The 15831-nt window shown below is 51.6% G+C and overlaps 1 protein-coding gene across 1 annotated transcript in view; it reads right to left on the minus strand.

Annotated features, from left to right (window-relative positions):
• Positions 1-2285: 2285 nt before the first annotated feature.
• The window catches only part of RGMA (repulsive guidance molecule BMP co-receptor a), a 35184-nt gene continuing 21638 nt past the window's right edge, over positions 2286-15831 (minus strand). The window contains exons 3-4 of the mRNA XM_007072743.4: positions 10266-10777; positions 2286-6519 (exon numbers count right to left, since the gene is read on the minus strand). Of these exons, the coding sequence (XP_007072805.3) occupies positions 5809-6519; positions 10266-10777 (1223 nt within the window). The 3' untranslated portion in view covers positions 2286-5808. The remainder of the gene's footprint in view (positions 6520-10265; positions 10778-15831) is intronic.

A 15831-nucleotide genomic window follows, 5' to 3' on the forward strand; every position in this document is an offset into this window, starting at 1 on the left:
TGCTGACAGCCCCCCTAGGAACATCAATCTGTGAATGCAACTAGTGGCAAACAGCTGCCGGCAGTTGTTGCTGCAGGTTTAGGGACCTTGCGGCACCTGTAAACCCCCCCCCCGGCCCCAGTACTTCAGCTTCCTTGTGTGTGTAAAATGAGGCTTAGCAGGTTTACCTGCTCTCAGAGATGTGGCAAGACTCGGCTGAGAGCAGTGACTGGACGGTGAATGGAAATGCAAAGAACCAGTGCTGCTAGCATAACCCACAGCTTAGCGTGTGGTACTTGTCCCCCCTATGCCCAAGCCACGGGCTGGTACAGCCCCAGCGAGAGAGTTTTAGCCTGTAGCTCAAACCATAGAGACTCATGCTCTAGCTCTGGGAGCCCCCTTTCTGCCAGCCTCTGCCCGAAGCCACCCTGGAGTTTTACCTGCTGCTGTCTCTTCACGGGAGTTAGCAGGTTGAGGTGGATGCCACTTCAGTCCTGCTGTAGCACGTCTAGTGTAGACTAGCCCTGAGTCAAGCTAAATCCTAAGCGCACTTCACAAAATCGCCACCGCCGCTGCCTTGTAACGCAGAGGGGTAAGGACTGCACTGCCGTAGATTGACATGAACCCAGCGCAGCTTTGTGCCTTAATGGGCTGTTAACTGATTAACATGCAGGTGCAGATAAATAAGGAGCATAGCAGGCCTAGGAAGGGGTGAGTAGAAGAGGGTGGTGCAGGGCTCTGAAGTGGCCTTCATTTGGCCTGCATCTCAGGGCCTTCCTGGCAGTTTCAGGAGCTAGGCTCAGGCATTGGCTATGAGGGGCAGGTAGACAAAGGGGAATCTTGGCAAACCACTGACCAGTCCTGTGGGTAAACCATGTACTGAGTTCATAGCAGGGCAGGTGGTATTAGTAACAGGCTGCAGTTCCTGTGATTAGTAGGATCTACTCCCCCTCCATTAATCCTAGTTAGCTAGTTCCAGGGAGGGGGGCTTCTTGGGGTGGTGTGTCAGGTCTGTCCCAGCTCCCTTTTAGAAATGGTGTGTGGGGAAAAACAATCAGGCAGAGGAGAGGGAGGGTCAGTGGTTTGACCAGCTGTGGTGTCAGGCATGGGTGACGCAAAGGGCAAACCAGGCCTTCCTTGAGCTCCTCTCCCCCTGAGCCACAGTCAGCCACCTTCAGGCCTTGTCTGTTGGGTCAGGAAAGATAGCAGCTAAAAATAACAGTTTAGGGCTCTGGGGCTTTCTTCATCTAGTACTGGCCTGCTCTGTTTAGCGGGTGAAAGCCTAGGGACTGGGGTAGTCTGCTAATTTGCCTTCATTTAATAGCTGGAACATGGGCTACTATTTGAGTCCTAATAGGAGCAGCATTCTGGTTTAGGAGCACTAATCTAGCCTCAGAGGAAATGAAATAAAGGAAAAAATACTCAGTGGTTTATGACAACCCAGGTGGGTATTACTGGGGAAGCACATTATGCACTTCCTAGTGTTGTGGTCCCTGTGCAGATCTTGCCTGATTGAGTTTGAAATGGTTGCTCTCAGTTCGAGTTTAGGTGGATCTCAACTGAGGTCTGACAAAGTTTGGTTCATGTGCTTTGATGGTAGATTCAAGAAATCTGAATAAGATGCCCATAGGAGAAGTTTCTTTCTCAATCCCAGCAGTCAGTGAATAGCTCATGCCCTAAAGCATAAAGCTTTATATCCCATATCAAATGTTCTTCATCCTATCTATAACTGTGAATGTTTTCATAATCCATATTAATGGCTAATTCTTTCCTTCATTCTTACTGTATCCTTGGCCGCAATGGTATCTGGTTGGAGTGAGTTCCACAAGTTAATTATGCATGATGAAAATGCGCAGTTCTGATTCCATCCAGGGCAAAAGCTGATCCCCTGTTGGGCCAACAGCAGGGTTTGAACCTAGGCCCTTCAGCATTAAAAGCGTACACCTTTTAAACGTCTGAGGCAGACCAGTCACTAGAGGAAGACCAAGACCCACTCTCTCCTAATATGTTACACACTCTCCTAGTATGTGGATTCTCAACCTGGAAGGCTGCAGTCATCCTAAACTTCCCATGTTGCCCAAATGGGAGGACGATCCCAGCTAGATAGGGGAGGTTGCTGAGGATGGGTCACGGCAAGAAAAAAGGGGCTCTGATTTTCCACAGAGTGAGAATATTCCACAAGAAGGCAGAAGCTCATCCGGCCGTCCTTAGAGTGTTATCACACTTTCTCACATCTTTCTCATTTTCCTTCCTGATTAGAATCAAACACAACACAAGGCAGAAGGAAAACACTCATTAGGTTGTTGTCCAAAAAAAAAAAAAAAAAAAAAAAGACGAGAACCTTTACTTGCATTTTCATCAATAAATAATTTACAGTATGTACATGCAGTGACACCCCATATGGGTCCAGAACACAAGGAGCAGTCAGGAGATTCTTCCCCCCGTCCCAAAACCAAAATCTTTTGTTTTTATTCCAACCACATCAGGTCTTCCTTGGCCACACTTCACTTTTAACTAGAACTGGGTCAAACACAACCAAAATAAAGTGCTTAACTGTTTGCTTCTAAAAGAGGGATAGCCTAACCACCATAATATATTCAACAACCACTGGAGCACTGACCTACTAGGGGGAGCCTGGGCTATGGAGAGACATTCAAGATCACGGAGGACTTTCCTCCTCCAGAGAGTAGCTCTCACCCTGGCATAGCATGCTCTCTTATTCTGGCATGACAGGAAGTGGCACCGTTGACAGCAGATGTCACATGGCCATTATGGACTATACTGATTGGCTAACAGCAATGTCACTCTCCGACGTGCTGCCTACACAGGACAGTACTATTCCTGTAGTGATGGCAACTCCATGACCCACCCCTCAATATAGTTGGGATTATTTGTGGGATACCCAGGTGTGTCACTGCCCCACCATAAAGCTGATAATGTGACTTTAAATATTCACCTCTCCAATTTCTAGGGGCAATAAAGATTCAATTTTTATGTAGTGAAGGAACTAAAGTGATTGAATAACTCTGGCCTTGGCTAGTCGCACTGAAGCCAGAGAACCTGCCGGCTGCTAGCTACCAAACACACTAAGGGAGCGGAGTTCCCCCACTGACACGTATGCACGGGGTCAGCAATGGAAAGTTCCTAGGATTTCTGCTCACCCAAGAAGGTTGGAAGCTGTTAAACTCAGCAGAAATAGACCATTGGTCATGCCATATGGCCAGGATCAAACCCAACTCAGAAACAGGAATTTCATAGCCACTATAGGAGCCTTAAGGGAGGCAAAGTGGTCTAGTGGACTGGACTGGGACAAAGGAGACTTGGGCTCTGTTCCTAGCTCTCACACTGCCCAGCTGGGCAAGTAATTTCATTAATTCTGCCTCAGTTTCCCCTTCCTTCCTTAGCTATCTAGATTGTAAATTCCTTGGGGCAGCAACTATGCCTCACTAGGTGCCTTGGGGTCCTGATCTCAGCTGGGGCATCTAGGCTACTCTAATTTAAATACAGATAATTCAGAATGTTTCAATTATTTCTTTTTCGAGCTGCCTCCCCCTCCCCAAGAGCTCTGTGGCCAGCGAGTTGGTAGATTTACCCTCCAGTAGTTGGTCTCCCCAGCTCCATACATTGTGAGATCCCTATTTTAAAATCGCCCTAAACAGAAACACGGGCCATCAGCGGACAAAGCAAGGAGCGAAGTAGTAAACACATCTTTTTGTTATTTCTTTTCTGTTTTTTGTTAAACACCTAAAAACCAATGACATCTCTTTATCTGTACAGTCACACGAAATCCATGCCAGGGGTCCATAGATTAGAGACAATATAAATTACATCCAATGACACACGTTGCATTTCTCTGCTGCTTTACAAATGGGAGTTCTAGAGCTGGCAGGACACAATGAATAGTTGCTTAGAATATCAGGGTTGGAAGGGACCTCAAAGCAGGACCAATCCCCAATTTTTGCACCAGATCCCTAAATGGCCCCCTCAAGGCTTGAACTCACAACCCTGGGTTTAGCAGGCCAATGCTCAAACCACTGAGCTATCCCTCCCACCCTTGAGTATTTACAGGAGGCTGCCACGTGGCGCTAGTTTGTATGCTCTGCAGGGCACGTCACACACCCATTCCTCTTTGGGCGCCGTCAAGAAACCATCCATGATCGCTGGTTGTCCCAGTGATCTACCTGCACTTCTGGGGAGATCTCTGGGAAATTCGTGCTGTGCGAACGATGGAGCATTCCCCCAGAGGTGTCCCAGCTCCAGGCTGAGGTACAGATGGTCTTGTCATTTGCTGAGCAAACCATCAGGCAAATCCCAGAAGAACACAGAGAAGGGGAAGGGGCACTCCATCCTAGTAGAGGAGATTATTGATCATTTACTGCCAGGGAACAAAGCCTTTGGACAGCTGGGATTCCTCAGGGCCTGCCCTGGCTGGATTTTCAAACAGTGCCCTCCTCAGAATCGGGCCAGGAAGAACTAAGGTGCAACCGGTCTGAAATGAGATCATTCGGAGAGGAGCGGGGGCTTAGCAGCAAACAAGCAAAACTCCCCCCCACACTCCCTGGGCACTGCCTTTCTTAGAGCTTTGCCCCAACCCCACAGCTGCCCTCCTGTGTGATGAAGAGGGACAGGGCTAGAGTGGCGACACTCCAGCCTGTCAGTGAGAGGCTTGATGTGGTCTGACTGGTCACCCTGAAGTGCAAATCTGGGAGATCACTGGCACCTCCCGCCTCGCTTTGCCTGAGCACCCTGGGAGCTAATGGAATCAAAGGGCCACGTCACAAGGAGCACTTCAAATGCTGGGAGGAGGCCAAAGGCAAATGACAGAAACCACTCGAATACTGGCCAGGTTTCTCCCTTTGCATCTCTGAGGCGAGGAGGCAGGGCAGGGAGGGCCCAAAGGATTCAAAACCTCGTGGCTATGAAGTGAATCAGAGCGTTAATGTGCCAGGATGGGATTTCCCAGATCCTATTAGCTCCCAGATGCTCTGTGAAGCACAGCAAATATAATCAGTGACTGACTCCCCCACTCCCCCCGGAATGGTGCCCATCAGCGAAAGATGTACTGTGCGCCTCAGACACCTGCAGGGAACTGGGTGCTGAGAAGAGCAGGGTCTTTAATAAGGGACAGATACCATTCCAGCCAACTGCCCGCCCCTGCACCCTCTCTCCGCGTGGGTGTGTGCCCAGCGCCCGGAGGGCACCGTTGTAGCTCCTCTGTCTGGTGTTTAGCACCCGCATTTGCACAGGCAGCCGACTGAGCCGCAGGGGTGAGTGGGCCCCGCTTAGGTGCGTACCACCAGCTGTTTGCATACACAGTCGTGGGGTGGGGTTGGGGGGGGGTGAGCCCTTTAGCAGGTGGAGTCATTTGCGTGAGCAAAGCGGGTGTGAAAATCAGAGGCCAGCCTGTCTCTGTGTCCCATGATGGTCTCTAGGCATGGGCCCATCTCGCCAGCACGCCATCCTGACCAGCTGGGGCGCTCTCCCCTCCTCCCAGGCAGCAGCTGCCAACTCTCCTAACATGAAGTCACTTTCACAAATGCCAACATCACAGTCACCACAACCGTTTGCAGTACCACGAGGGAGCACTAGGGAGAGGCGGGGGCATCCCACCCTCCTCACCCGCATGAAGAGGAGAGGGTGAGCTGGGGAAGGGCTGTATGAGGTCTGGCTGCTCTCTGGGGCAGGCCCATGGCGTTCCAGGGGGTCTAACTCTGAGGACAGGGGCTGATTCTTTAGCTCCCAGCCGGACCTGCTGTTCAACCTCTCCTCATCCAGCACAGACCATCATCCCCTCCTGCTGAGCTCTTCCCCCTGCAACCGAGGTCACATCTATAGGAACACTGACCAGCACTGACTCAGACACACCAGCGCCACCCAGAGTGCAGGGAGGGTCCGGGGATGCCCCGAGGGGGCTGTGTTTCCTGGGCTCAGCTCCCGTGTCCTTTCATAGAGGTGCAGCTTGTCCTTGTTGGAATGAAGCATCTTCACGTCCTCGAAAGCGTAATAAGCTGCCAGAGTGAAGTTGACGTCCCCCGTGGTCAGGAGGTCGAAGACGCAGGACTGGAAGTACAGGTCCTCCACGGGGAGCTTCTCCCGACACTTGGCCGTGGCCGTTTCGTAGGTGAAGAACTCGGGGGAGGAGACGAGGCTGGGCCCTTTCCTGCGAGCCCGGCCTTCCGTGCCCTGAGCAGAGCGGAAGGTCTGGAAGTCAATCTGTTGGTTAAGCGGGCAGCCCCGGAGGCAGAGGTAAAGGCCCTGGTTGTCCCTGTCCTCCACGGCGTTCACTACCTCCTCAGGCATGCGCACGGCGAAGGTGAGGTAATGCCCCACCTGCCTCACCACAATGGTGGTGCCGATGTACTTGGCTTGGATCTCGATGTGCTGGCCAGACACCTTCTCGGTGATCTTCAGGCTGTTGGCGCCATGCTTGTCGCCGCCGTTCTTGGAGCCGTCAGCGAAGGCAGCTGGGAGCTCGTCCATCTCCGCCTGGTACACTTTCTGGTCCACACACTCCTGGAAGCTCTTGAAGATGATGGTGAGCTGTGAGGGGATAGGGGGGAGAAAAAGGGGCATTAACCAACGCTGATAACCCATTGAGCTTGGTCACCAGTACATCTCATTAATGAGTACAAGGGGGTTTAGGCCTGAGTGGTTCATTCATCAACCACCACCATGTGCCTCCAGAAGCGGTTTGGAACACGGAGAATCAGTCTTTTGGGGCATTTTAAATTCCACAAGCACAGAGTTCCCACTACGAGATTTCCCCCTCTTATGCATAAGGCCACCAGGCTTCAGCCTACAGGCGGATGCATCAAGGGGCATATCAGCTACACACAGGAAGGAACCAGAGACAGGACTAGAACCCAAAGGTCATGCTGCCAAATCCCACAGAAGTTACTTGTTGGAGCTGAGCTGTGACCCTGAGACCTGGGAGCAGAGGGGGAGGGAGAGAAGAGTCCATTGATTAGCCCCAACTAATATGCACCATGTCCCCAAGCCACTGACCTATTAATTGTTCTTTACACTTAGCGCATGCTTCCCTTCTTCAATTCACTGCAGGCCCCTTTGACAAGCCTGTGAGCCAGAGGGGTATCCAGCCCCTTGTGGTATGACAACAGAGAGGAAAAGGGACTTGCTCAAGACCATGCAGCAAGATGTCGGTTAGACTCCCAGGTGTTCCTGGCTCCCAGTTCTGTGCTCAGGCTGACCCCCTCTCTCTAGCTGGGATTTCCCTGTGAAGCTACAGCAGGTTTTAATACCTCATGGGAGAGCTTACAGGGAGTTTAGAGCTTATACGGAGTCTATTTATTAGGGATATGTCTGAACCAAAGTGCTCTCAAAACCTCAGTGAAGTTCCAATCTGGATCTAAAATACACAGCTGACAACCAGGCTCCTGGATCTGACTCCTGGGACACTTGGATCCATCCTGCTATTTATTTACATTGCTTCTGGAACAAAAGCCAGTTTCAAATGGCTCCCAGTGGGGCCCCAGCATTCCCCTTGGCTCTCCCCCTCGGGGGGATCTGCACCAGCCATTCTGCCCCAGATTTCCCATTGCTGCTCCCACCAGTTCAGTCCCACTTAGTACAGCAATGGGGGAGCTGTAGCACAGATCAGCCTCCACCCCTGCTCAGCATAGGTTTACACAACACAGGGCTTAAAATCCCTGCAGCCTCCTGGAGCCAAAGTGGGTACCACTGATGGAGCTGAACTGGTGGTGGGAACAGCGGGGAATTCTAGGTAATACTTCCTAGCACAGCCGAGGCTATCCACAAAATACCAGCCACCCCAGGCCCTGTTTTGGCAGCAGCACAGGGCCCATTTCTTTGCCCCTGCAGAATACTCTCTTAGTCTGAAGGGTTTAAGTGGAGTTAAAAGGTGTGTCCCTGTTTTCCTCGCCAGATATCTCTATTAAAACTTTCAGGTGTTGGCAGGTATGCACCAGGTTACTGGAGGTTGTATCCTCTCGCTGAGAACACCCTGCTCCAGTGAACAGCACCCGAGTGAAAGCCTGGTTGCACACAGACACCATCTGCCTTGGAGCCAACCTGCGGAGCGAGGGCTGCCTGTTCCAACAGCTCTTCCTGCTGGGTAAACTTGCTGAGTCGCCACCCAGAGCAATGACTCATCACTTCTCAGCACCACGGTCTTGACGCAACATGGTGCAGCGCCCCAAATAAGTTCCAGGACCTAAGGGCCCTGCAAGCTGCAGGCCAGCCCTCATTGAAACTGTGATGCTTCCCCCTCTAAACAGGGATGGTGGCAAACCCTCTCCTCAGTCACCCCAGGAGTACTGTGAAAAGGGCCAGACATGGATCGGTGCTCCCCCAAGGCCTGCTAAGCAAGCAGATCCCTTCTCACCAGCCACCCTACCTTCCTCTGGATCAGGGTAACTGAAATATGTTCCCTTCCAGCTTTAGCACTCATGCAGCAAAGAGGAATTCAGCCACAGTGTCCCTCAGCTCCAGAGCCGTCCTCAAGCAGAAGCCAGATCTAACACTTAAGCCGTGTCACTCTGAGTTCCATTGTGCTACAACTGGGCATTTGCCACTGGATTTACTCACCGCTGCACCCGGTCCCTGGAGAACATTTATTTTGGCTGCCACAGCGCAGCGAGAACAGACTGCGCCCCACAAAATGCCTCGTCCTGACCACAGACACAATTACTAGCTAAAGCAGCTGGGAAGCCAGCACTAGAAACCCAGCTCTTCAGCTCCAAACCACAGGCTTTCCCATGTCAGCCAACACTCTCTCTTACCCGTCATCGGTCCTACAGCACGTCAGGTGACTTATCCTCCCCGGGGGACTAGCCACTGGGGACACAACCACACACAGACAGCCAGAGCGGTATGGAGATGGTGACAAGGGAACATGATCCCTGAGGCTCCCCCACTTCCACCAGGTTTTCTTTTCCTCTGGCATTAAAACCGTGGTTGGTTGTGAGGGGGTGGATGGATGAGAGGGTTTGGAGTCGAGCTGGGACCGGACGGTTCAGGCAGACTGGGCAGGGAGCCTTTCACCTTATGGTGACTGCTTCAAATCAAATGCTGGTCAGCAGAGAGCAACAGAGGTGACCACCCTACGGCTGTGTGGTGGCACACATGAAACGCATTGTGTGTGTGTGTCCTGTTCCCATCACAGCTGGCACTCACTCGCCCCCTCGATGGCAGAGGCACCAGAGAGGCCAAGTTGAAACCTGGCCTTGGATACTGAGCGACTCGCTCTCCTCTCCAGACGGCGCCTGCCCATCCGGCTTTGAGGCAACATGGAGAGATCTCCCCCTGCCCAGCCTGCTCTGGAAATGAAGAGAGGGCTTCTAGCCTCAGCGCTGTCAGCCTGGCACGACATTCGCTTCAAAATTAAAAGGACACAGCCGAGGAAGCCACTAACCTACAGGGCTGAGTTCCCCCCCACCCGGTGGGGGTCTCTGCAGAGAGACACAAATAGCAGCATCGTTCTTCTGCAACCAACAAACTGCTCGTTATCTGCCCACCCCCCTGCAGCTGAGTGCAGGGCCTGGGACAACTAGACAGGACAGGCAACGTGCACAAAGAGCACGGGATCTCTCTCTCTCTCTCTCTCTCTCGCAGTGGGGGCCTTGGCAAGAAGGTGAGTTTTCACCCTGCTCTGCAGGCTCCTTCAGCTGCCATCTCTGCCACTTTGCACAGGCCACAAAATAAACAGGAGGGCGGGTTCAGCGAGTTTTACTTGTTGCCAGCCATCTCTGGCACCTTGTCATCCGCCTCCTGTTCCCATCCCTGAATGGGAGTGTCGCAGTGCCCTGCAAAGGAATCTGGCCGGGGGGGAGGGGGGTCTGGAACACAACCGCAGCTGCAATGCCATGGGGAGGGCAAAAGGGAGAGACGTGTGTGTTTGTGGTTTGCCCTTCAGGGGCTGCTGACAGCCTTAGATCCCTGGGCCTGCCCCCTTCATGATCCGTCCCTTTCTTCGCAACCCAGACCTACGCCAGGGATGATACATCTCCTCTGACGATGCTCAGCAATCTGAGGGGGGCCAGATGCGGTGCTGAGAAACCAGAGTCCATCTAAGGGAGGTGGGGAGTGGGGAACCAGGGAGAGGGGCTTGATTTTCTGGCCAGGACTCTGTACTTGTGCTGGGCTCGGACTCTGTCTCAATCCGCTGAATAACCTGGCACTAGTGGATGAGACTCACCAGCTTTCTGGGACCCTTTTGTGGGTGGCAGTGGGAGAGAAAGTGATTAAGGGGAACAGTGTCAGAACGTCACCATCCCCCACGGGACAGCCAACCCGCCCCATGCCTTTACCTTGGTCGTTGCAGTCGCTGAGGACCCAGGTAGCACTGGCGTGTTGGTGACCTGGACATTCAGGTAATTATTGTCTATGAGTGGCCAAGCCCCCTGCACTTTGCAGGTCTGGAAGCTGTCTGTGAAAGTCCTGAGGTGGGGGTCCCCAAAGAGCCCGCAGTGGGTGTAGTTTGGGGGGGCTGAGTGCTTGTGAAAGCTCTTCTCGTAGTGGCAGATCTCTGGGCTGTCGGAGCGCTCCTGGCTGTCCCCGGGGGGCAGCGTTCGGAGGCGGGGCTGCGAGGTGGGGCCATCTTTGGAGCAGTTGTGTTGGACCATGAGGTCATCTATGCCATGAACGGCGGAGTGGTAGGCCAGGTCCCCTCTGCAGGTACGAGCCGTGCGGCGGGTGCAGTGGGCGTAGGTGCGGAGAGCCGTGCAGAACTCCGGTGCCTCCTCCGTGCCCAGGTGGTGAGAGCCAGATGTGGCGGCCCAGAACTCAGAGTTACACTTCAGGATCTTGCACTGAGAGGTCGCTGGGGGAAAAAAAACACAGGCGCTGTCAAGATGCCCAATACACGGATCAAATACAGCACACCACCAAAATGCCACCACTGCTGGAAATGTAGGGCTGGAAGGGTCGTTCACAGGTCATCAAGTCCAGCCCCGGATTCTGAGGCAGGACCAGGTAAACCTTGACCATCCCTGGCTGGTGTTTGTCCAATTTGTTCTTAAAAACCTCCCAAGACAGGGATTCCAGAACCTCCCTTGGAGGCCTATTCCAGAGCTCAGCCACCCTTAGAATTAGAAAGGTTTTCCAATATCTAACCTAAATCTCCCTTGCTGTAGATTAAGCCCATTACTTGTGGTCCTACCTTCAGTGGGCGTGGAGAACAACTGAGCACAATCTCTTTATAACAGCCCTTAACATATCTGAAGACTCTCCACGTTGGCTGGGATGCTGAGAATAGCTTAACATCATTGATTTAGGGGGGGGAAATACCACTGGGCTTTTAATGTCAGGAGGCTTTTAGGGCTTGACATTCAAAAATATGCATGAGCAATTGTGCATCCAAAATGGTGTTACAGTGGTGCCATTGATTTGCATTCGCATTTAGCACAACTGCATGGCCGAAACAGGTGTTTGTGTGCAGTGGGCTAGCTAGATGAATAATTGGTCTCCCCATACAGCTGATTTGTATACAGGGGCACTGGCTGTGAGGCTTGGCACACAGCCCTGGGCCTGTCTGTGGACAGTGGGGTAAAACCAGGTTCTCAGCAGCCGTAAGTGGGGAAGCCCTAGTTTTACACTCCACCCTGCTCTCAGGAAGGGAACTCAGTCAGTTCAGCAGATCCTCGCATGTCTATTTTCTGACTGACAGGTATGGTTCCGAAGACTGGGGATTTTTCACGGATGTAAATGCACTAGTGCAAGACCCTAGTGCAGACACACCACACTAGCATGAACAGTGACTCACACCAGCACAGCACCCCCTTGTGTCAAATTGGGCTCTCTGCATTAGGGCAGCTCCAGCAGTGCAACCCCTCAAGTGTAGACAAGCCCTGAATAAAGCCACACCCCTAGCCCAGTAGGAAAAGGCATGGGGCCAAGATTCCTGGCATCGGGTTTGCCTTCTGGGGCCGTTTGTTCACACTCCCGATACCTCCCCACCACTATATTGTGCTGCTCTAGCATGGTCCCCAATTGCTGGATCCCTCTTGTGAGTCTCCTCTACTGCACTAAAACCTCTTGCAGTGCAAATGCCTGGCTCCTCCAGGGTCAGCAACTCACTCAAACCAGCCAACCCGGCAGCTGTCTGGGGAGTCCGAAAGGCACAGAGCTGAGGAGGAAATACAGTGCAAAGGCGGAACAAACAAAGTACAAAAGAGCCTTCTCAAGCAGCTATCACTCACCTGATCTCCTGTACCTAGCACCTTGACACAATGCACGTTCCAGCGGCTTCACTAATGCTGGGAACAGTGCGTGCCGACCTCTGGCCCACCTGCCCCCGCCTCAGTGCTTTTCTAAAGCTGCAGAGATACCGGTATCAAAGGGAAATGTGTGAAAGGAAACAGGCAAAATCCTAATCAGCTGCTGGCCTCGGTTGTGTAGAGAACAGATCAGCTTCAGCAAGACACTAAAGCAGCCTGCTCCCAGGTCAATGCAGCCAAAGGGGCTGTGCATACTGACGGCCCACTGCCAACCCTGCCCAACAGCTGCGCTCAGGTGCCCAAAGCCTAGGTGCAAGACAGGGAAAGGCAAAGTACAATGGGAGTTTAGATTCAGTTCTTTCGGGGGGACGTATTTTCCGCAGAGGGACATGAAAGTGACAGTGCAAAGGCACTTGGCCTGCACTGCACATTGCACAGACAGTGCACTGCCAATGGCAATTTGGAACCTCTCACTGCTCACATTGCTTAAACATTCATGGTGTTTTCCTTTCCCTCCTCCTCATCAGTCCCATTGGAGCTTGGAGGGCATGGAAACTGTGCAGGATCGGGCCCAAAATTAATTTCCAGATGCATTCTGGGGGTGTCTCAAAGCCCTACATGTTTATGCCTGTCTTGGGCTTTGTTTAGAGGGGAGTTCACAAGGCAGTTACACATGCACAAATAAAGCTACAAAACCCAGCACCACTTCATACGGAAAACAGTATGTTCAAGTTTTAACTATTCCCTTGCAGTGTTGGAAACACAACAGGTGCTGGAGAAAGAGAAGGGGAACAGAACTACAAATGAAAAGAAACCCGGCATGGAAGCCATCGATCTCATGTCACTTTCCAAGAAGAATGAAATGCAAAAGGAAATGACGGAAAGTTTCTGAGTTTAAAAAATCCAGGTTTAAGAAGCTCAGGTGCTAGTAATAACACAGGGAACACAACAGAACCTCACTCGATTTTATCAACACCAAGCTTATGAACCATTTTTCCTGACTGGGCGGAGGAGGGGGTAATCAGAGTGAAAATGATGTCAATGAAGAGCAAGTCGACATCCCTTCACATTGCGATCTTTCAATGCATTGGAAATCATTTTGAAGAAGTTGGAAGAACAAGAAGAAAACAATGCAGTGCACTAGACAGCAACGTATGAACTGGACCTATGGCAATTTGGAGGTGTTAAATTTTATGAACTTTCCATTCCATGAACTCCTTAATCCCCAGTTAGTTTGTAAAATGGGTGTTCCACTGCATAGGATTATTTTTATTTCAACAGCGTCCACTTAAAACTGAACATATTATTTCATCAACACCCCTTTTCAGTGGATTGCATTTTGCTGGAACATGGTGAATCCATGTCACATAAGCGTGGGTTTTTCATCACAGGCCGCTATGTGAGTTGCAGAGAAAGCCTGTTGCTGTGTGTTTCAACCAGATGAGATTTTGCTGTTTGATCACATTACCCCAGTGATACTTACCCCGGGGTCTGGATTTATGACCTCTAACTCTAGGCCCTGAATATTCTACCAAGGCTAAAAGCCACACGTTAAAATTGTCGGGGATTAAACATGGCTGATATAATACTGTCCAACAGGACACATGTGAGGGCATGGTACATTAGAGACAGAGAGCGAGTCAGAAGCGAAGAGCGCTACGGAGTCAGGGACGCTGCTATAAACCATCAGATTAGCACGCGACGGGACACCTCTGCCAGAGTATCAGTCTGTCGTTGTGATGATTCAACCAGACTTTGCTGTCACCTGGAATGCAAACAGGCAGCATTTCAAGGTGAGACATTCAAGGTGTGGGTTGGAACGACAAGTTCAGCGTGCAAGGCTGTCATGAAGGGAAATTGCAGCTCCCTTTCTTTGGTGACAAGCCACCCAAGCTCAGGGTTTGTGATGCCACTGAGAACCTCATGACGGAAGAACTAAGTAGCTGAAAGGAGCACTGGGGTGATAAAAACAGAACCATGTCCAGAGACCCCCATGGTCACCAGCGAAACCATAAATCCATGGCATCAGGCAACAGGACTTGCAACAGACGACTCAATAAGACTCTCAGCTGTCAGTAACAGTAGCGCTTAGATGCTCATTTGTAGGAGCCCAGCTATTATCAGGAACAGGTACTTTGTGCTGGTCTCTCAGTTTAGCTTGAAACAGGAGGTACAAGCCAAGTTCTTTACTGGCATTTGGGCTACGACCCAAAGCTGGCAATGCAGTAACCAGGGTTTTGCGGCTGTGTCACAGATCCCGTCCTCCTTTTGAGACAAGCTCGCCGGGAGGGAGTTAAGGATCCAGTGGCACTCAGAGCAATAGCCTCAGGGCTGCTCTCTCAGCACTGCAGGCTCTCATAGCTATGGCCATAGGCACGTTATCGCTGAGCACAGGAGGGCTGCACATGGCTGGCGTCTAACTCATTACTTTATAAGGTACTCTGGGAAAAAAAGAAAAGAAACAGAAAACGAAAAGCCTGTTCCATTTCTTCCCTTGGCCTGTAGGGGGAGCATTTTTCTTAAAGATCTTATCATTTGGGTTTTGGCAAAATGTTCCGATTTGCTGTTTCGTGCAGGGCCCCATATAAGGCCAGATTTCCAAAGCCAGGTGGCTAAGGAGCAGGACTGCACTGTGTGTGTCTGTGTCTGCGTGTAAGTACGAACGCAGCAGAAACACTTTCACATGCAGTTCTCCCATTTACAGGCGATACGCCGACTGGGACGGCACCTCCATTATGGAAAAGGCAGCCCATCTCGTTCTGGGTTTGCACCTGGAGCAAGCCAGGGAGGTGGCCCTTCCTTCCTAATCTCTCCTCTGCCAGCAGATAAAGACGGAGGTGTCAATTCCATTTCACAGGGCACTGAATAACCGTGGGTCTCAAGTAGGCTGTTTGGCCTTGTTCTTTTAATCTGTTAGCAAAGCCTCTCTCTTCCCTCCACCCCTCGGTCTGCGCCTCCCTATCCAATCTGTTCAATAGTGTGATTGTCTGACACCTGGAGCTCACACAAACACCTGCGTGACTCACCCCACCCCCCAGCAAGACACGTGTCAGGACCGAGGAATCCTACAGCCCCGAGGAGCGAGGAACCCAGCAAGCAGAACTATGCAGGAAAGACAGCGACCCTTCCCACTCCCCCCCCATATGCTTCTCCTCCCGTCTCCTATTGCAGAAGCTTTCGTATAAAAGCAAAAACTCATTTGAACAGAAGCCAAGAAACTATGTTTATTCAATTTCATATAATCTATTTTCCATCTCCTCACAATGGATCTGTTTTTCAACCGCAGATGACTTAGCATGAAAACAGGCCCCTCTGCTGCTATCGTTCAGCGACGCACGTAGCAAGTCGCCTGAGCACAGGGATTCTGGGCACAGGCCTCGCCCAGGGGGCTTGGACCTAGGTGTCATTTCGCAGCCTGCCCACCCACATGCCCCCACATCCCATGTCTGCGGGTCTGCTCCCTGGCACTGTGATCATGAACGACGGGGGAGGTGGGTCCTGGAGACTCTTTCTCTGTCTCAAGATATGGTCCATGCTATGTAAAGATCTGGGAGCCCGTGGCCTTTGGAAAACTGATCGGTCACTACTGAGCAAAGTGAGACCATCTATCTATATCAGGGGTGACATTCATGTATTCCCCAGGGAATCTGGACTAGCC

This window comes from Chelonia mydas, chromosome 10, assembly GCF_015237465.2.
Source record: "Chelonia mydas isolate rCheMyd1 chromosome 10, rCheMyd1.pri.v2, whole genome shotgun sequence".
Taxonomy (NCBI): domain Eukaryota; kingdom Metazoa; phylum Chordata; order Testudines; family Cheloniidae; genus Chelonia; species Chelonia mydas.